Source organism: Cinclus cinclus, chromosome 19 (assembly GCF_963662255.1).
Source record: "Cinclus cinclus chromosome 19, bCinCin1.1, whole genome shotgun sequence".
Classification (NCBI taxonomy): domain Eukaryota; kingdom Metazoa; phylum Chordata; class Aves; order Passeriformes; family Cinclidae; genus Cinclus; species Cinclus cinclus.
In genome coordinates this window covers 9635508-9654690 of record NC_085064.1, presented here as the reverse complement: position 1 = coordinate 9654690, position 19183 = coordinate 9635508, and the positions used below count along the sequence as shown (strand labels likewise).

At 52.2% G+C, this 19183-nt stretch overlaps 2 protein-coding genes across 6 annotated transcripts; one reads left to right on the top strand and one right to left on the bottom strand.

Moving 5' to 3' along the window:
- Positions 1-2528: 2528 nt before the first annotated feature.
- On the top strand, positions 2529-15857 carry CIMIP2A (ciliary microtubule inner protein 2A). Its single transcript, XM_062505893.1, has 7 exons — positions 2529-2584; positions 6001-6170; positions 9140-9447; positions 10817-10922; positions 12020-12114; positions 14052-14169; positions 15769-15857. Exons 1-7 carry the CDS (start codon positions 2529-2531, stop codon positions 15855-15857), a joined length of 942 nt encoding a protein of 313 aa, XP_062361877.1.
- TUBB4B (tubulin beta 4B class IVb) lies at positions 15854-17935 on the bottom strand. 5 transcript variants are annotated; one of them, XM_062505892.1, is made up of 5 exons: positions 17843-17935; positions 17648-17756; positions 17461-17571; positions 16963-17054; positions 15854-16356 (listed from the first exon to the last, which is right to left on the bottom strand). In XM_062505892.1, exons 1-5 carry the CDS (start codon positions 17897-17899, stop codon positions 15994-15996), a joined length of 732 nt encoding a protein of 243 aa, XP_062361876.1. In that variant the 5' UTR covers positions 17900-17935; the 3' UTR covers positions 15854-15993. The 5 variants fall into 5 exon arrangements, with proteins under 5 accessions (XP_062361876.1, XP_062361873.1, XP_062361872.1 ...); XM_062505889.1 differs by having other exon boundaries at positions 15854-17054; positions 17461-17576; positions 17644-17756; XM_062505888.1 differs by having other exon boundaries at positions 15854-17054.
- Positions 17936-19183: the final 1248 nt, after the last annotated feature.

The following is a 19183-nucleotide window of genomic DNA, read 5'->3' as shown; positions in this document are numbered from 1 at the left end:
AGGGCTGTCCTGTGCCTATGAAGAACTTTTTCCTGGTGCCTGGTGGGTCTTTCCCTTGCATCCTGTGTTTGTGTTGCCTCTTGGTCTTGGACTGTGCCCCTCTGAGCTGAGCTGTGGTTCCCCTGTAGAGCCACTCTGAAGGCCTGGGCTTGCTGGGCAGGCCTGCCCCTGATCAGAGCTTGGGTATTTGGGCAAATTCAAATACATTTTATAAAGGCTGAAAATAAAAAAATCTCTCCGTTTAGGCACCAAGGGAAAAGCAGCATTTTTATCTTCTCAGATATTAGTTTGAGGGAATTAAGCACCTTAACAGGTAAGAACAACCCTCAAATATTCAGCAGGTGGCCCAGAGCATCTGTGGATGCCTCATTTCTGGAAGTGTCCCCAAGGCCAGGTTGAATGGGACTTGGAACAAGCTGGGATAGTAGGACAAGATGATCTTTAAGGTTCCTGCCGACCTAAACCAATCTTGGATTCTGGGATATTTAAACAATCATTAAACTCCTTATAGGAGTTAGATATTCATTGATTTATTGCTCCCCTCATTGACTAAATATTTTTCAAAAAGGAAAGGTTTGGCCAAAAAGAGAAGCTACTGCTGCTCCATCAGCAATCCAGTCAGTATTGCAGGAGTTCTGAAACATCCACAAAATCCCACAAAAGTGAAATCTTATAGGTTGAAGGACCTGGGCCAGGCTCAACAAGTGAAATATTGCAAACTTTACATCTCCCAAACTGGATCTTAATCTTTCTTTCCCTCGCCCTGTGCCAGGTGCCCTCACCTTCCTAATGATCTTCTGCCCCTAGAAATTCACTTTGTTGCTATTGGAAAACCTGTACTGAGGCACGTGTGGCTGAAGTTGTTCTGAAACAGAAGCATCACATTAGAAACCACCTTTAGCAGCTGGGAGAACACCTGAGCACAGCTTGGGGACTTTGCTGCCTCCAGAACAGCTCCTGTGGGCAGAGTTTGGAATTTAAACCACCCTGGGATCCCTCATTCCCCAGCTCTGGCCAAGTCAGGGCTGCCTTGAGGCTCCACCTCAGCCCCAGAGGAGCTAAAGGGCTCTCTGAGCACACAGAAGGATTGGGCAGCTTTAATCTCCTGAAGGAAACCTCTCATTCAACCATTTCTCCTTCCTGTGACAGTGAAATCACAGAAGGGTTGAAATCATCTGCATAATTCACAACTGATCCTGAGGCTGACACTGCTCATACACCAAAGAAATAAAACCTCCAGGTCCTGCATGTGACAGTTCTGGGTCCAGACGTGGGGAAGTGAATTAACACAAGTTCTCCATCCTTTAAAGTTGTTGTCCTGCAAGAACCACACCTCTGCAGCAAACAACTACCACAGAAAATTACAAAAAACTCAAGATTGATGGAAAAACTGGTTTTAAAACTTACACAGTAAGTATTTGATAATTAGACAGTCTCATTGTCCCATACATGACAAACAGAGCAACTGCTTCAAGTAGCAGCATGACTGCAGCTCCAATTGCAATTCCAGTCAGCTGGGAGGGGAATTTCAGGAGAAAGAAGTTAATAATTTTCAACGTCAGAAATTACGACATACTTTCTGGAAGACTGAAGAACACTCAGCACAGTGAAATGTCTAAAAGCCAAGCATGTTCATACATATTTAATTTTTAATTCAAGCATTGTATGTGTGAGAAATTTAAACTGCATCAGTGACCAGTCCTAAAACCACATGCAAAATATTCAGTGGTTTTTTTTCCCAAAGATCTGTGAGCTGGTCAACTCAATGTACAGGAGGTGTATGAGGGCATGGAAGGACAGGACAAGGGGGAATGGCCTTAAGGGGAAGGAGGGCAGGGGTAGATGGCATTTTGGAAAATCCTTCCCTGGGAGGGTGGGCAGGCCCTGGCACAGGGTGCCCAGAGCAGCTGTGGCTGCCCCTGGATCCCTGGCAGTGTCCAAGGTCAGGTTGGACACTGGGGCTTGGAGCAGCCTGGGACAGTGGGAGGTGTCCCTGCCATGGCTGGGGTGGAACAAGGTGAGTTTTATGGTCCTTTCCACCCCAAACTGTGCCTGGGCTGTTCAGTAAACAGGAGCCCCTGTTCTGAGAGAAACCCATCACCTGCCAGGGGTGTGATGTTGGGAATGGGAGCAACCTATATCCTACAGGAATCAGGCAATGAAGGATCATCCCTTCCTCAAACATCTGGCTGAGCTTCCACTGCAGCCCAGGGCATCTCTGAGGCTGTGCCTCGAGCTGTCCCTGGTGGAAGCAGCAGACCCTGGGCAGGACAGGCTCTGCAGAGTCCTGGTGTGGGATGTGAACCACGGACATGGGTTTGTGATGGGGCCACTTATGGGGAGCTGTAAAATTGCTGTGCTCATCCAGAGCTTCCAGGTGGGGAAAGAAAGAGCTGTGTCCAGGAGAAGCTGAGGGGTTTTGTGCTGCAGGTGGAACCTGTTGGGGGCTGACATCACAGAGGCTCCCCTGGTGACTGCATTGAGCAGTGTTTCCTTTGCCCCTCCCCACCACGAGCTGCAACATCAGCATGGCAGGCTCCAAAAGAAACAGCATCTTCCCTCGAAACCCCTACTACATCCCTGGGTAAGTTCATCCAAAACATCCATTTCCAATGCAAATGGCTCTGGTTGGGGTCAGGGAGTATTTATGACCCAGGATGTTTGGGGTTTTTTAAAAAACACTATTCAATATTCCATGTAGCCATGCTCTGAAAGAGACAGAGCTCCAGGAGAAACAGCACCTTGCAGAAGGGTAGAGTTACAGACCATGCCATAGCACATGGAGAGCAAAGCCAAAATTGTTTTTTTTCCCCCTTTTTCCCTATTTCTTTTAAGCTGGCAAATGTTACCAGAGCTACTGTGTAGGGTTTGGCTTCCAAACTGTCTTAATATTTGCCTCAAGTATTTTTGGAAGTCTCCTTTGACTAAATGGTTGTACAAATGTGGCACCCTCTGGTCGCTGGGCTGGAGCCCTGTCCTGCTGCTGGGTCAGGGACTGGGAAGTCTTGTGATCTCCTCCATAAGTAGTTGGACTTTTTCCAAAACTCTTTGTGACACTCTCCTCCAAAGGCTTGGAAAGAAGAAACACTGGATGAGGCAATGAGTTACAGGGGAGAAGGTAAGATATGAATGGGAGGAATAAGGGATTTGCTGTGAATTAAGATGTTGTGTGTGGGGTCCTGTGATAAGACCTGGCCTGGGATGTGTAAAGAGGGTGGGAAGGGTGGAGTGGCCCCCAGGGGAAAATCAGCTGCTGTGGGTATGAAATCCTTTGGGTTAGCCCAGACTGAGGTGAACCAGGCTGTGAGCCCTGGCACAGGGAACGCCAGCCATGTCCTGAGGTGCAGGGCAGGTCTGGGGAGGCAGATCCTCAGCCACGGGGAGAGGGTAGAGCAGGTTTCCTTAAGGCTGCTCCTGCAGGGATGACTGAATCAACCCTTCCCCTTCCAGTGACAGGCAGGATTTTCCATTACACATCTCTGTACCTTCCCACTTACACGAGCTCTGGGGCCGGAGGTTTTTAACTCGTTTTTGCATTGCTGTGTCCATCTGATGTGACATTCTGTGTGTGCCGTCAAAGCTGTGCTGGCAGCAGCTTGGGACAGTCGAGGGACAGCAAGGAGGGAGCTGTGGCTGGAATTGCAGCCCCAAAAGCCTCAACACCTTCCTTTGATTATCCCTGCCTGCAGCTCCCTCAGGAGCAGCTCCAAGCCCTGGGATGGACACAGCGGCTGGGAATGCTCCTCTCCGGAGCTGCTTTGGCCTCTGGAGGCAGGAGGAGGAAGCAAATCCTGCTGCTGTTTGTGTTGGTGCTGTGCAGGCTCGGGGCACCCCCTGAGCCCCTGGGGGTGCTGCTTTGCATCTGCTTTGGGTACTGAGGGTGAGGAGAAGCTGCCTGAAGGACATCACCAGCAGAGCCCTGCACCAGGGTGTCACAGGAGAGGAGTTTATGTCCAGGGTGTCCCCAGGTGTCCCACGTGCTGCAGCCGCCTGTGCCAGTGAACCTACAAACACCACGAGAGCACCAAAGCACGCTGCTGTCCCTCAGGCCAGGCAATGGTCACAGCAGGAGTTTGAAAAGCCATCACAGTGCTCAAGAGTACTGGGAAGCCTAAAGCCAAAGAGTGGGCTAGCTTGGGAAGGTCTGGGTGGGCAGAGAAGGGGTCAGTCCATGAATCCTGGGCACAGCCTGGCCCTGCAGAGCTGGGAAGGGTTTGGAGACAAGTGAGGATGGGCCTGGGCCCAAGGCCAAGGCTTTGCTGGCGACCAGGGAGGCAGAGCAGGTTTGGGTGGCAGCCTGGGAGTGGTGATGGAGGAGATACAGGGCTGAGCAAGGGGAGGGTGAGATGGGCTCAGCCTCTGTGAGAAGGTTTTCACTGCTTACCAGCCTGAGCCCCCAAACAGGGATCCCCAAAGGGGGGTCCTTCAGCAGCACCCCAGCACAGGGGCACAAACAGCCCTGCTGAGGCTGAGCCATTCCCCAGGCTTTTACCAGCAGCACTTGTGACTCCCTCTGTGGCAAATCCCTTCTTGTGCACTCAGACTGACTCGCTCAGGTCACCTCGTGTTTAATTGCAGGGGAACAGAGCCCTTTCTCAGCCCAACCATTATTTTGTCCATGATCAAAATCCCTCCAGCCATCCTGTAATTATTTGGGCTGTTCATTTGTGCCCTTGCTTGGTTTTGTCATTCGTGTTGCACGACTCATTGAGAATCCCTGGGGATGAGCCACTGAGCTGCTGGGGAGGAATCCTGCATGCAGAGTGGGGAAAGCTGCCAAGAGTAAATGCACAGCTCTGCTCGCTGTTGTTTCAACTATTTGGAAGGGAAAGGACTTAGTCATCATCTTATGATCCTCGTGCATCATCTGGCTTTATCCCCAGATCCACGCTGGGCTCATTGATGGAATATTTCTGTCTGTCCATTGCAACTGTCTGCTTTACCTTTCTTTAGTCCTGGAATAATATCACCATTAGGAAACCTGAGACTGGAACAGCTCGAGTTTCTGATGGTGACTCAGAGCAGAGCCAGAGCTCCAGCACCTGCCCTGCCCTTGGCCATCAACCAGTCACAGTGCCCATCCCAGGGACTGGGCAGTGGAGAGATCCCAAGAAACCAGAGCTGTGCTTGTTCCTGGGACTGGCCACCTTCCCTGTGCCTCTCCTGTGCCAAGCTGTGCTCATCAGCCCAGGCCCACTCCTCTCTGTGAGCAGAGAGAGGAGGGTGGTGCAAGTGAGGAATGATTCTGATTTTTGTGTTTCAATACCAAACAAGATGCTGGGATTTTCTCAGTTATTCACTGTGTGTCAGAGCAGAGAGGCACTGCAAAGTTTAAACTGGGGTATGTTGAACTGGAATTTTACCTGGTGGATTGTGGATGTTGGTGCTGTAGCCCAGGCTGTGCTGGGAGTTTTCCCATCCACAGGTGCTGCTCCCTGACCTCATCCTGTGGTTCTCCAAGAACCAAAGGCCTGTGCCTGTACATGCCTGTGAATTGATGAGCCAGTTTTCATGCTGCCAGAGGAGAACATGCATGTGAAGCACAGACACTCCCTCCTGGCCTCCTGTGTAACCACACGTGTGGTCTCAGTTCTCCCCCCATGCTGCTGCTCCACCTGGGCTCATCCCATCCCTCACCTTCCCTGGGCTCCTGGACAGGGCTTTCCAGGGTACAAACAGTCTGCAGCCAGAGGGCAGGGATGGATAAATGGGATATTGGGCAGGAATTGTTCCCTGGCAGGGTGGGCAGGCCCTGGCACAGGGTGCCCAGAGCAGCTGTGGCTGCCCCTGGATCCCTGGCAGTGCCCAAGGCCAGGTTGGACATTGGGGCTTGGAGAGACCTGGGATGATGAAAAATGTCCCTGCCCATGGCAGGGGGTGGAGCTGACTGGACTTTAAGCTCCATTCCAGACCAGACCAGTCTGGCATTCCATGATTACCCACCAGTGGACATCTCCCACCTCCATCTCCGTGATGGCTCCTGTTTGGTTTCCTCCTCAGCTATGGGGGCTACATTCCTCAGTTCTCCTTCAAGTTTGGGGACACCTATGGCAGAATCACCCATGGTCTGCTGACAGATCCCACCATCAGGAAGAGCCCTCGGTCCCTGCTGGCACCGTTGGACAACAAGGAAAACCTCCATGAGCTCCATTACCACATTGAGCATCCAGGTGAGCAAATGGACCCTGCTAATGAACATTAATTATCATTAGTGGGGTCTGTGCCCACCTGTCATTGCTAAGCTCCTGGATGCAATGGGACAAGCATCAGCTTGCTCTGCTCTGAGCTCTGACATCTTGGCACTGATTCTGCTTCTTGCTGCTGCTCCTCAGCTCAGCAGAACAGCTCCTGTGCTTTCCCTTTTTCTCTTTTCCTTTTCCCACTTTGCCAACAGGCTCCATCTCCTCCATCAAACACTTAGGCTCATGTGGATTCCCAACACTGGGAATTTGCAGGAATCTCCTACCAAGTCCCAGCCCTTTGGGCAGAGTGCCTGGTCCCTGCTGAGCAGCCCCAAAGCAGAGCTGTCCTGATCAGCCCCTTGGGGATGTGCCATCCTTTGGGACACATTTGCCATGTCCCATCCTGTGGCTGAGCCATGGCTGTTGTGGATGCCGTGGACAGTGGGTGAATTTCCTCCAGGCTGAACACAGGGATAATGTGCCCATGTGGGATCTAGGTCTTTATTTCCTTGGGGATGGCCACACTGAAGTGTTGCTTTCTGATTTTTCACTGGGAATTTGTGCTGTGCATCTTCTTGCAAGCTTGTGGCCTCCTTGCTCCTCCTGGCCCTGTTTTCCAGGATCCAGGCTCCACTACACAGGTGGTGTTTACAGGCTTCATTCCTGGAGATTTGAATTTGCATTTCTGTGGTTCAAAATACAGTTGGGACAGACCCAACTAACCAGTTGACCGAGTTGCTCTTGCATTATTCTGGTTCTCTCCTTGTTTCTAATGCTGGTGCTGGTGTTTGCTGCTCGTTAGTGATGTCCTGAAGAACCAGCCCTGGCTGTGCTGATAAGGTCACCAACAGCTCCTGCTGTCCAGCTGGCCCTGTGCAATCCCTTAAACCCTCTCCAGGTGCTGCCTGGTGTCCTTCTGGGTGTTTTATATGATGGTGGTCAAAGAGCTCATGGCAGTGTTGGGCCTGTGGCTGCCTTTAGAAATTCAGTCTCGAGATTTTTTTCTCAAGGTCTGGCTTTGATTAAGTCTCACTGATGGGCACCAAGTACTTTACTAGTTTCTATCAGTTGAATCACATTTGTTTTCTTGCTGAAAGTGAAATCAGGCTCTGCTGTTGGGGTTCTCTTCCTTCTGGTGACCAGGGAATGGCTGGAACTCTGTCAGGGGAGGTTTAGGCTGGAGATGAGGGAAAGGTTCTTCCCTGAGCCAGAGGGTGCTGGGCACTGCCCAGGCTCCCCAGGGAATGGTCCCGGCCCCGAGGCTGCCAGAGCTCCAGGAGCGTTTGGACAGCGCTGCCAGGGATGGACAGGGGGGATTGTTGGGGGGTCTGGGCAGGGATAGGGGCTGGAATTGATGATCCTGTGGGTCCCTCCAGCTCAGGGTATTTCTGTGATTCCATGAGACCAGCCAGGGATGTGCTGAATTATCCATCATCCATGCTGGAACTGATTGTGGCACAGGCCAAGTGTGTAGGCAGCCATTCCCCGGGACCCTGAGCTGAAAATGTGGATATTTACTCAAATCAAAACCACTGTGCTCTCCTGGTTTTTCATTTTGTGCCTCACTGTGTAGCCTTTAAGAATCAATCTATTTGCAAACCCCAGGACCATCAAAAGGACCTCACAGGGATTTCTCAAGTACAGAACAATCTGAGTTTCCTTTTCCTTTGGTTTGTGGGACAAAGAGAGTAGATTCAACATTCTTATTAATAATGAAGTAAAAAACAAACCTGCTTTAAAATTTGCACATTGGATTGAAAAATCATTTTAATCAAGGATTTTTCTTTATTTTGCTGCCAGCCTGGACACTTAATAATTCCATTGCATAGAGCATATTATATATATTTCACAAAGTTGTATACAGAATGTACACACATTATTGTGTAACTATGGGCAGATTGCACACCTAAATGCCCACCAGAATTTTATACTTGTGCAGAAAAAGGGCAGATTTTGCTGTTTTCTGCAGATTTGCAGAAATCATGGAATCATTCCGTTTGGAAAAAGCCTCTAAGATTGAGTCCAACACTAATCTAGCACTGCAGATGACCAGGCTGTCTGCAGATGGAGCCTCTGTGGAGGATGGGGCCTCATTCCCCAGGCTCAGCCCTGGGATGCAGATGTGCTCCCAAGGGGAGCTCAGAGGAAGGCTGTAATGACCTGGGAAAAAAAACGACCAGTGAGCACAAAAATGGAAAGAATTTGGTTTGTTTTAAAAGACAAGACTGACATAGTAACAGCTTTCCAAGAAGGAAAAGGTGGTTGTGGGTTAGAGGAGTGTTTCTCCTCTAGAACTACAGAGGGGAAAAATGGGCTTCAGTGCTGGCACAGAAGGGAGTGCCTGAGCCAGGGGGTCACACAGGGCTGGGGCACCCGGGGAGCCACGTCATGGGGGATTTTTAAGGGGAAATCAGACAAATGTTGCCAAGCTCAGCTGTCCCTGCAGAATCTCAAATCACAGGGCTCTGTCCCTCATTCACAGTGGAGATATTTAGCATTTGCTGGATGCAAGAGAATTTTTTTCCAGCCAGTGTTACAGCAAATCCTTTCCTCGATGAGCAGCAACAGTGCCAGAGTAAGAATTCTTTGGCGGGGGGCTCTGTTTGGGGTGAGCTGACACAGCCACGTGGAGTTAAGGATTGAGAGTTTTTTCCCCCTTTACTACTTTTTAACTTGGCTGGTGGTATTTTCACCATTCAGGTGACAGTTGGAATAAATGTTAGTGAACTCGGATTTGTGCCAGTTTTCTGTGCAGGCTGGTTTATTGATGGGGCTGATGACACAGCCATGGGATGTGCCTGGAGCAGATCCTTATGGTCTCTTCCAACTCGAGCTATTCTGATTCTGCACCGTTGACCTCCACGTTCCTTCCCATTTCCCCGGAGGGGCACAGGGATAATGGCAATCCCTCATCCCCTTTGGGTCATGCCTGTCCCCTAACTCTGTCTGTCCTTCAGGATATGTCACCTACCAGCCCATCATAAGCCCTCCTGAGATACCCCTGGGGCCGCAGCGTGCCCCCACGCTGGAGCTGGAGGAGCCCATGATGATCCACATGGATCCCACCCTCAGGCAGTGGCAGTGCCCCCCAGACACCACCTTGCCCGGTGCCCTGCAGACCTGGCAGCCCCAGGAGCCCCTGCAGGGGCTCGCCCTGCACCCCATGGCCAAGGAGATGGAGAGGGAGGTGGTCAAATCACCCCTGGCTGGTCTTCTGGGCAAAGGAACTGGAACATGCCAGTGCAACTGTGGAGGGAGCAAAACAGTGAGTATGGCCCTGGGTGTGGGATTGGGGCTGGTGGATGCGAGGGGGAATTGCACACAGGTGTGAGTGGCAAGGGCACAAAGTTAATTCACAGAATGACTGGGTTGGAAGAGACCTTCAAGATCATCAAGTCCAACCCATGCCCTAACACCTCAACTAGACCATGGCACCGAGTGCCATATGCAGTCTTTAATAAAACACATCCAGGGATGGTGACTCCACCACCTCCCCGGGCAGACTGTTCCAGTACTTGATCACTCTCTCCATGAAAATCTTTTTCGTTATATCCAGCCTAAATTTCCCTTGACACAGCTTGAGACTGTCCTCTGGTTCAGTCAGTGCTGCCTGGAGAAAGAGACCAACCCCACCTGAGCACAGCAACCTTTCAGGGAGCTGGAGAGAGTGATAAGGTCACCCCTGACTCTCCTTTTCTCCAGGCTGAACAACCCCAGCTCCCTCACAGGGAGCTTGTGTTCCAAGCCCCTCACCAGCCTTGTTGCCCTTAGGAGCTTGTGTAGAGAAAGATCAAACACACAAATGTTTCCAGCAGCAGCAAACCTACTCCATCTTCAGGAAATGGTTTTGATTGTTTACTATGCTTCCCAATCAAAAAGGCTTAATTTCTCATTTGAGTGGGTTTGGCTTCAATCCCAGTGCCTAAAGTTGTGTTATGCTGTGCTGGGCAGACAGGCTTGTGATTCCTTAGAGTATTCTTGGAGCCCTGATGTTGTCTTCCTCCTCCTCCCAAAAAGAGAGCACTCCCAGCATCTTTGGTTGGGTTTCAGACCCTGTATCTGCCCCCACCTGAATTTCCCACCATCATTACCTCCCTTTGAACACCAGTACTGGGATTTGTGTGTGGGGCTGGGGACTGTTGAGCACAGCCAAATATCCCTTCAGACCAACATGTTAGTTTTTAAATTTTATTATTATATTTATTATCTTTTTAAAAACTTTTATTTCCTCCGGAGCCAGCAACAGCCTTTGTCAGGTTCCTGCAGCCGCGGCTCTGCAAATCCTCTGAAGGCAGAGATTAGAGTTTGACGCATGGAGTCAAAAGCTGGTTGGGATGTAAATCCCAAGAAGGGGCATTCCTGTTCCTTGCCCTCAGAAACAGATTTGCACAGGAGCTCAGTGCCCAAAGCTCCCCTTGTTCTCCATGGGGATCTTGCAAACCCCTTCCAGGTCTGCTACTTGCTCATCTTCTGGTTTGACTTTCCCAGAAATCCTTGGGATAGCTCTCAGTGTAAAGCTGGGAAGAACTGGAAATGGCAATTGCCATTCCCAGGTCCTGGTAGTTCAAACAGTGGAGCCAAGGAAAGAAGTGGGTTTCACTGGTGTTTTATTTTATTTCTCTTTTTGTTTTAAGCAGCTAGAAACTGGAGGTGTGGCACTGCCAGGAGGGGCTGCAACAGCAGATTACACATTGCCCGTGCTGCCTGTCCCAAATGCCATCCGACAGAAAGTCATCCCAGGTAAAAACAGGGAGGGCACGTGCAGCACAAGGCCACCTCTGACAAATTGATGTGACCCTTCTCCCCATGGGGAAACCTCAGTGGTTTTGCCCAGTGGCTCCACCTTGTTTGGGATGGAAAATATTCCTGCTGCTCCCCCTGAAAGGGTGTTTCTTTGCGATGCTGTCACCCTGTGGATGTCACTCTGTGCCCATGGGCAGTGGAAGGGATTCAGGAACCACCTTGGCTCCCTGCAGGTGTGGGGATGAGGAGAGCTGGTCCTTGGGCTCTGACCCACACTGTCGGGGTGGTTATTTATCTCCTGGAAATGAGATGCTTTCCTGAATCACCAAATCCACACGCAGGAGTGTATTGCACCATCATAAAGGCATAAGATCTGTCCTACAAGGGGTGTTCCATAACCTCTCCCTTGCTCTGGGAGAACATTCCAGTGCAGCAGGAGAGCTATGATGGGTGGTGGGCTGAGCTCCCCCCTCAAGGATCCAACTCCAGCAGGTGGGATCCTCCACTCTGCACTGGATCACGGGAATACAGGGATCACAGTATTTCAGTTAAAATGGGAGCGTGTCCATGCTTTAGGGTGCAGAAGACAAATTTCTCTCTCCAAAACATTCCTTTGGAAAGAGGGAGTTTGGGCTGCCTTTAGGTTCTACCTCATTAGGGTTTATGTACTTTCAGACTTTATAAAGTTTCTGTTTGTTGGATGGCCAGAGCAGATGAGGAAAAAAAGTTGGACATCCTGTTGTTAGCCCCTGAATGTGCATTAAATTGGGAGAAAACATGAAGGAGCTGTAGATGTAAAAAAAAAAAAAAAAAGTACTAAGAAAATGAAACGGTTTTTCCATACCACATGCAGACCAACAATAATCAGTTCAGGCCATTGTGTTTTCCATGGGAATCATAAGTAAAAAACCTCTTTCATAGAAGATACCTCACATGTAAGAGTTAATTTTGCAATTTAAACAGATTAATTTTTCCTTCCCATACTTTAATGCTTTATATTCATCCCAGGCTCCTCCACTCTCAGAGTGGTTGATTTTTAAATGATCATTGTATGTTCTCAAGCAGGAAATGTCCTCTTTTGCCTCCACCCAAAGGGTACACTGGATTCGTCCCCTACATCTTTGACAAAGTTGGCATGACCTACATCCCAGCTGTGAAGAAAGCCATAGAGGAATTTGACCGATACCAGGTAGATTACAGATTACTGAAATAAGAATGTGCATAATGCTGATGCTGATCCACCTGAATTTTCAGTAGTAGGATTAGAACTGGGGCACAAGTGCGAGCAAAATCAAACACTGTTAGGTAATGTTGAAAAAAACATCAGCAATTCTCTAACTTGTTTCCTTGGGACATTAAGGGAGGGTAAATGAGTTCATAAAAGGATTAAGGAAATCTGTTGAGGACTGGGCCAAGAGTGGCTGTTAAAAATGTTGCTCTGGGTGCAGAAAGGCAGGATACAACTATCTGCACTTCCCTTATGGAATACATCTCCTCTTTCTGGTTGGCAGTGATGGTGGCTTCCTGTGATATGTCTTTTAATTGGTTGTAAGGCTTTTTCCTTTCCTAACACGATTTGTCTTAAAGGCATCTCGACCTTCTTCCTCCTCCTTTTGGGAAGGATGCAGAAATATCCCTCCTGAAAAACTGCTGTCCCCTTGCTGTAAGAGCTCCTACATGACATTCAATGACACCTAATCCTCTGGCACGGGAAACCGAGATCTCTCCCACAGCAGTTGATAGTTTGCATTCAGAGCTACACGTCCCTCCCTGCCCAGGGTGGCGTGAGATCCCCGGGATGCGGCGGGATTCCCGGGATGCGGCGGGATCCCCGGGATGCGGCAGCCTCGCTGGTCCAGCGGATCAGCGCATTAAATGCAGGCTGAGACATCCCAGCCCTTCCTGCTCCCCGGGACATCGGGGATTGCCGTGCCTTCACCCCCGGGCATATGGGGCTGATGTAGGAAAAACGCCCAAGACTGAGGATGCCCAGCTCAGAGAAATCAGCTGGGCAGAAATGAGTCAGCGGAGAGAGCAGCAGGGCAGCGTCGTGCTCTGGATGAAATGTGTTTCCCGGCTGACTTCTGTCTCCTTCCCTGCCGCCGTGATTAGGAATCGAAATGGAGCAAACAGAACAAAAGCCGGGCGTTTATCCCTGGATGTGCTGTTTGCCAAGCCTTTCTGCCCCCGATGCCTTCAGACACGCCTGCCATGCCGTGAATCAGCCAGGGAGCTGTCGGTGGAATCCGGGCTGGCAGCAGCGGAGGAGCCCACACGCTGACGGGAGAATCACACCACGTTTCTAGCTAAGATGGCTTCTGACTTCAAGCCGCTAATCTCCTGCCCTAAATCTTTGTTGTCCTCGGTTACAGATGTGCCATCATGGATCACTGCTCACTGCCTGCAGCAGGCACAGCAAAAATCCTCTCAGGAGCCGCAGCCTGGGCTCCATCCGTGGCCCGCGGTGCGCTGGGCTCCGGGACTCGCAGCCCCTCTGCTGCCAAGCACAGCTCCAGGGACACCTTTAGGGCTTCTGTGGCTGCAGAGCTGTGACACCCAGCTGTGACACCCACCCTGCTGCCCAGCCCCTCGCCTGTGTCTGCCCTCAGAGGGCAGGAGATGATTTACACTCTTCCTTCAGTTAATGCTCCTTAAGCCTTCCTGCTCCTCCTGGCCTGGGAGTTCCAGGCTGTTCCTGTTGATGGGACTCATGGAAACACAAAGGGGGTCAAACCCAAACACGGCCACAGCACAGGAGCAGGCCCAGCTCCAGGGACAGCAGAGCAGGAGCATGAGGCCTTTGGGACTTGGGGATGATTCCCAAGGGAATAAATCTCTGCAGGGACCCCAAGGACAGCACCTGAGCCGTGCTGTGGGCATGGGGGATGAGCTGGCAGGGACTGCTGCTGACAACTGCCGGGAGAAAAATTCATGCAGTGGAAAAAGGGACAATGCCATGTAGCTCTTAATTAGAAGAAAGCAGGACTGGAAGGAGAATTGCTTTATGTTGGCTTAAATATTTTATATAATGCAGAATCAAAGCACATGACATTGGTAAAAATAGCATGTTTTGAAATAAACTGTTCCATATTGTAGGTTTGTTGTTGTTTTTGTTTTGTTTTCCAGCTTTTGCAGAGAAATCCACCTTATACGTTGGGCACGAGATTCCCCCTGACACACTGGCCAGACAACAAAATTTACAACCGTGCTGGACTCAAACCTGCCTACGCAGGCTTTGTACCATGTAAGTTCATCAGCTGAGTGAAAATGAGAGGCACTAATATTCATTACTGGGTTAAGGAGTGCTGCTAGTGGCTGGAGTGGCAGAGAAGTGAACAATCACCGAGATGTCCCAGATGGGCAGTAGGTTTTTTCTGGACTGTGCCGAGGTGCTGAAACTCTGTCATGCCCTGGCTGCAGGAGAGCCCAGCATTCCCACTGCCAGCCTTTCCCAGGCTTCACACTTCCAGCCACCATTCCCTGCCGAGGTGGGGGACGCACAGTGACATCCCACCTGACACATCAGGAAAGGGATTTGTGAAAAGCTTCAAGTCTGCCAAAAAAAGGAAAATATTGTATGAAGAGGTGAAGAAAGCACAAAAAAGTGTAGGGAAAAGGAATTTGCCATCAGGACAGGTCCCTGCCTGAGCCCTGTGGTGTCTTGGGCTGCCTAAAAGGTCTGGAGGAATTTTGTGTGAAAGGGGGAGGTGTGTCCATGCACCTGAAAGCATTAATGTACCAGCCTAAAAAATCTCAACAAATCATGCATTGCTGTGTTTGGTCACAGCTCAGTAAGGTGGGTGGGAAATCATGAAGCTCAGCTGGGAAGAACTGAACTCAGCGCTGCTTGTCCTTGCTGCAGTGCAAGGGGAAAATGGGAGAAAACATAAAATATGGCAGGATTGAAAGCAAAGAGTGAGAAAACAGCTCTCCTGGCAGGGCTGGGTTTCGGCTAATGGGGAGGTTGATCCCAGAGAGGAGAATGTTGAGTGCAGATCTGACACTGGGCCCTGCTCCTGCAGACATTCCCACTTCCCTGCCTCTGGAGCCACCAGTCAGCACAGTTTTAACTGCTCCAACCAGTCCGGCTCTGGATGGAGAAAATTAATTAAGGCAGAAAACCTTTAAACAAAAGCAGTTATAATTTAAAACGCTGAACAGAACTTTTTCAGCAGAGGAAGAGCCTGCTCCTCCTGTCCAGCTCCTCGGTGACAGCTCTGTCACTTAAGTGACACCAAACATATGAACTGGTTTCACTGTAAAAAGCTGCTGTTTAATAGTTTTTATGAGACAAAACTGGTGTTACCCCAAAACCAGAGGCTGCACCAACACCTGATCACCAAAATGCCTACTGTGGTTTTTGAAATCGCTGCAAAAGGGCTGTGTGCACAGGACAGCTTTGGGGTCACTTGTCATCCTTGGGCCAGGCCAGGGCTCCGGGCTGGGTTTGTAGCGCTGAGGAGCTGCAGTGGAGCAGCTCAGCTGCTACGGAACACCCAGTGCTGGGTGGCAGCTCTGTGGCACCATTTTGTACCCAGGCAGCTCAAAGCTCCTGTGGCCCCTGATCAGCTCCTGCCAGGCCAGGCAGCAATGGGCCACAGGCAGCTACCTAAATTTAGACACAGCCTGGAGTTAATTCCACCCTCCCTGTTACACATGCCCCCCTCACACCGTACCTGGTTGTAAGAGAACACCAGGGACTTTCTGTCATCCCACCAGCAGGAGCAGGACTGCAACCGTGCCAGTGACACAAGAGGTGTCACCTGGCTGAGGGCAGGAGAAGGGTGGTTGCCATGGATAAGGTGGCAGCGCCCATGCCAAGCCCACCGTTTTTCTCCTCCAGGCCTGCGGGACGTCTGCGGGCTCACTTACGGGAATGCCACACGGGAATCATACCGGTGTGAACAGAGGAGACGGGGACGTGCACTGTGAAAACTGCTTTAATGGTGCCTGTACAGCATCGGGAGTGACTCGGGAACAGCAATAATAACACAACACAAACAGAACTTTTGAATGAGAGAGTTCATACAACTTTAAACAAAATTTACAGGTGTTCCACTGCATAGCTTCACTCTGCTTCCTCCTCACCCTCCTCCTCAAACTCTCCCTCCTCCTCAGCTGTGGCATCCTGGTACTGCTGGTACTCAGAGACCAGGTCGTTCATGTTGCTCTCAGCCTCTGTGAACTCCATCTCGTCCATGCCCTCGCCCGTGTACCAGTGCAGGAAGGCCTTTCTGCGGAACATCGCAGTGAACTGCTCAGAAATGCGTTTGAACAGCTCCTGGATGGCCGTGCTGTTGCCAATGAAGGTGGCAGACATTTTGAGGCCACGAGGTGGAATGTCACAGACCGCCGTCTTAACATTATTAGGGATCCATTCAACAAAATAGCTGCTATTTTTGTTCTGAACATTTAGCATTTGCTCATCCACCTCTTTCATGGACATGCGGCCTCTAAAGACGGCGGCCACTGTCAGATAGCGGCCGTGACGAGGGTCACACGCCGCCATCATGTTCTTGGCATCGAACATCTGCTGGGTGAGCTCTGGCACGGTTAGAGCCCGGTACTGCTGGCTCCCACGGCTCGTGAGCGGGGCAAAACCGGGCATGAAAAAGTGCAGACGTGGGAAGGGAACCATGTTCACTGCCAGCTTCCGCAGGTCAGCGTTGAGCTGGCCCGGGAACCGCAGGCAGGTGGTGACACCGCTCATGGTGGCTGACACGAGGTGGTTCAGATCACCGTAGGTGGGGGTTGTTAACTTCAGTGTTCTGAAGCAAATGTCATACAGCGCCTCGTTATCAATACAGTACGTCTCATCTGTGTTCTCCACCAGCTGGTGCACAGACAGCGTGGCGTTGTAGGGCTCGACTACAGTATCTGACACTTTTGGGGAGGGCACGACACTGAAAGTATTCATAATTCGGTCTGGGTACTCTTCACGGATTTTGCTGATAAGAAGGGTACCCATGCCAGAGCCTGTGCCACCACCCAGGGAGTGAGTAAGCTGAAAGCCCTGGAGACAATCGCAGCTTTCTGCCTCCTTCCTTACAACATCTAACACAGAATCGACTAATTCAGCACCTTCCGTATAATGGCCCTTTGCCCAGTTGTTTCCTGCTCCGCTCTGACCTGGAAAAGAGCCATTTTCGTATTAGATTACGGTCACTGCTTCCTACTTATTACTTGCAAGCAAACCTTAAGAGCATCATGCTCTATGAAAGCTTTCATCTTATCGAGCGCAGGGCTGTGCTTTCACAGGCACCACTGCAGTGGCTCGGCAGCCACAGGGAAAACATTAATTATCAATGATACAGCAGCCACTCCATTTCTCCGTGGCACGCACGGAGGCGGCAACGAAGAATCGGAAGAGCAACGACCTCTGGTGCCGCCTCGGAGCTGCTCCCGGCCGCCATCCCGGTATTCCACACCAGGATTAGCCCCGTCCGGGCCGGTCCCTCGGAGCATGTGCGGCGGGGCAGCCCCGCAGTGCCCTGCCCGCCCCACCCCGCGGCTCCTCCCGCCCCCGCGCACTTACCGAAGACGAAGTTGTCTGGCCTGAATATCTGCCCGAAGGGCCCGGAGCGCACCGAGTCCATGGTGCCGGGCTCCAGATCCACCAGCACGGCGCGGGGCACGTACTTGCCGCCTGCAACACAGGGAGAGCCGTGACTACCGCGCCGGGGGGGCCGGGGGGAGCCCGGGGGGGTGGGTCCGGGCCCTACCTGTGGCCTCGTTGTAGTAGACATTGATGCGCTCCAGTTGCAGGTCGCTGTCCCCGTGGTAGGTGCCGGTGGGGTCGATACCATGTTCGTCGCTGATCACCTCCCAGAACTGCCGAAGAGAAGCGCATCAGCGGCGGCCACGCCGGACTGGGCGCGCTCCCCTCCCACCCCCGCACCCTCTATCCCCGCCCGGACCTTGGCTCCGATCTGGTTCCCGCACTGCCCGGCCTGCAGGTGCACGATCTCCCTCATGATGGCGACGGCTCCAAGTACCCTTTACGACCCCAGCCTTCCCCCAACCGACTCTGGCTGCGTGAGGCAACCGCCAGCACTTATATAGCAGCGGAATGCGCGCGCAGCCCTCTTCTCCCCGCCCAGGCAGCCACTCGCAGCAATGATTGGATGCTTATAGCGAGGCTCTAGAAATGAGAAAATCTGATTGGTTGAAGAGATGCCATTCAAGTCACCGGCACCTATTCGCCCCGCCCGCCTGTCTGCTGGCTTTACAGTTAGGCAACCGGGAGCCTCGAGTGCCCGCCCCAGCTCCCTTACGGCGCTCCCGATTGGCTCAATTGAATGATTGATGTCGAAGCCGATTGGCTGCCGGCCCTGGGGGTTGAGCTAACGCCGTTTGATTGGCGGAGAACGAAGCGCCCTAGTAACCGTCGCAGTGACTCCGCAGCGGGCTCTGGGCGGTGGCCACCGCAGCCGCCCATTCACGGATCCGAGTGCGCGCTTTGCGCAGCGGAGGCGGCAGCAGCTCCTCCTCACTGCGGGACAGGGCGGGTTCCCCGCGGGTCCCTAGCGCTTCCCCCCGCCCCTCGGCTCCATTCCCCCAGGCAGGTCTCCCTCCCTTCCTCCTTCCTTCCCTGCCCGCGCCCCCTTCCCGCTCCAGCCGGCGCCGCAGCGCCGCGGCGGGTGGGGGAAGGACCCCGCGTGCGCATGCGCGGGCTGCAGCGGCGTTCCAGCACTTTCTGGCGCGCCGCCCCGCCCGAGGGTGGCGGGGTCGCGCGCGCGGGCGTTGTCATGGTGACAGCGCGGGCGGGTGGCGGGAAGGGGCTGGGGCGGGCGGTGTGAGAGGAGTGTGAGGGCTTGGGAGCCTGAGAGGCGCTCTGAGAGCTCCTGTGAGAATTCAGGGAGCTTGGCTCCTGGAGGGCTCGGGGCACCTTCAGGGCTCAGGGGTTTTTGCAGCTGTGAGAAGACTGTGGGGGCTGGGTGGGAGGTGTGAGGGGCTGTGGGGCCATGGGGAGCCATGAGAGGGCGGGGGGGGCTTTGGCAGCTGTGAGGGGAGTGTGGAGGTCTGGGGGGGGTCTGGCTGCTGTGAGGGCTTAGGGCTGCCCTGAGCCTTGCAGTGGCAGCTCTGTGGCAGTCGGTGTGATGTGAGGGAAAGGCCCCATTGAGGGGCTCCAAGCTGTGAGGGGATCTGAGGTAGGCATTGCTTACCAAGGCTTCCCCACATCGACACTTCCATCCTGGGCTGTGTGTGGGTGCTGCAGCCCTGTCGTGAAGCAGGCAGACACCCCATGCTGGATAAAT

Excerpts from the sequence above, each read along its gene's own strand:
- CIMIP2A (XM_062505893.1), top strand. The coding sequence starts at position 2,529 with ATGGCAGGCTCCAAAAGAAACAGCATCTTCCCTCGAAACCCCTACTAC. Across the intron at positions 12,115-14,051 it reads AGGAATTTGACCGATACCAG|CTTTTGCAGAGAAATCCACC; the intron begins GTAGATTACAGA and ends TTTGTTTTCCAG. Across the intron at positions 14,170-15,768 it reads CTACGCAGGCTTTGTACCAT|GCCTGCGGGACGTCTGCGGG; the intron begins GTAAGTTCATCA and ends TTTCTCCTCCAG.
- TUBB4B (XM_062505889.1), bottom strand. The coding sequence starts at position 17,899 with ATGAGGGAGATCGTGCACCTGCAGGCCGGGCAGTGCGGGAACCAGATC. Across the intron at positions 17,577-17,643 it reads TACAACGAGGCCACAGGTAG|TGCAGGCGGCAAGTACGTGC; the intron begins GGCCCGGACCCA and ends CTCTCCCTGTGT. Across the intron at positions 17,055-17,460 it reads GCCAGACAACTTCGTCTTCG|GTCAGAGCGGAGCAGGAAAC; the intron begins GTAAGTGCGCGG and ends GCTCTTTTCCAG.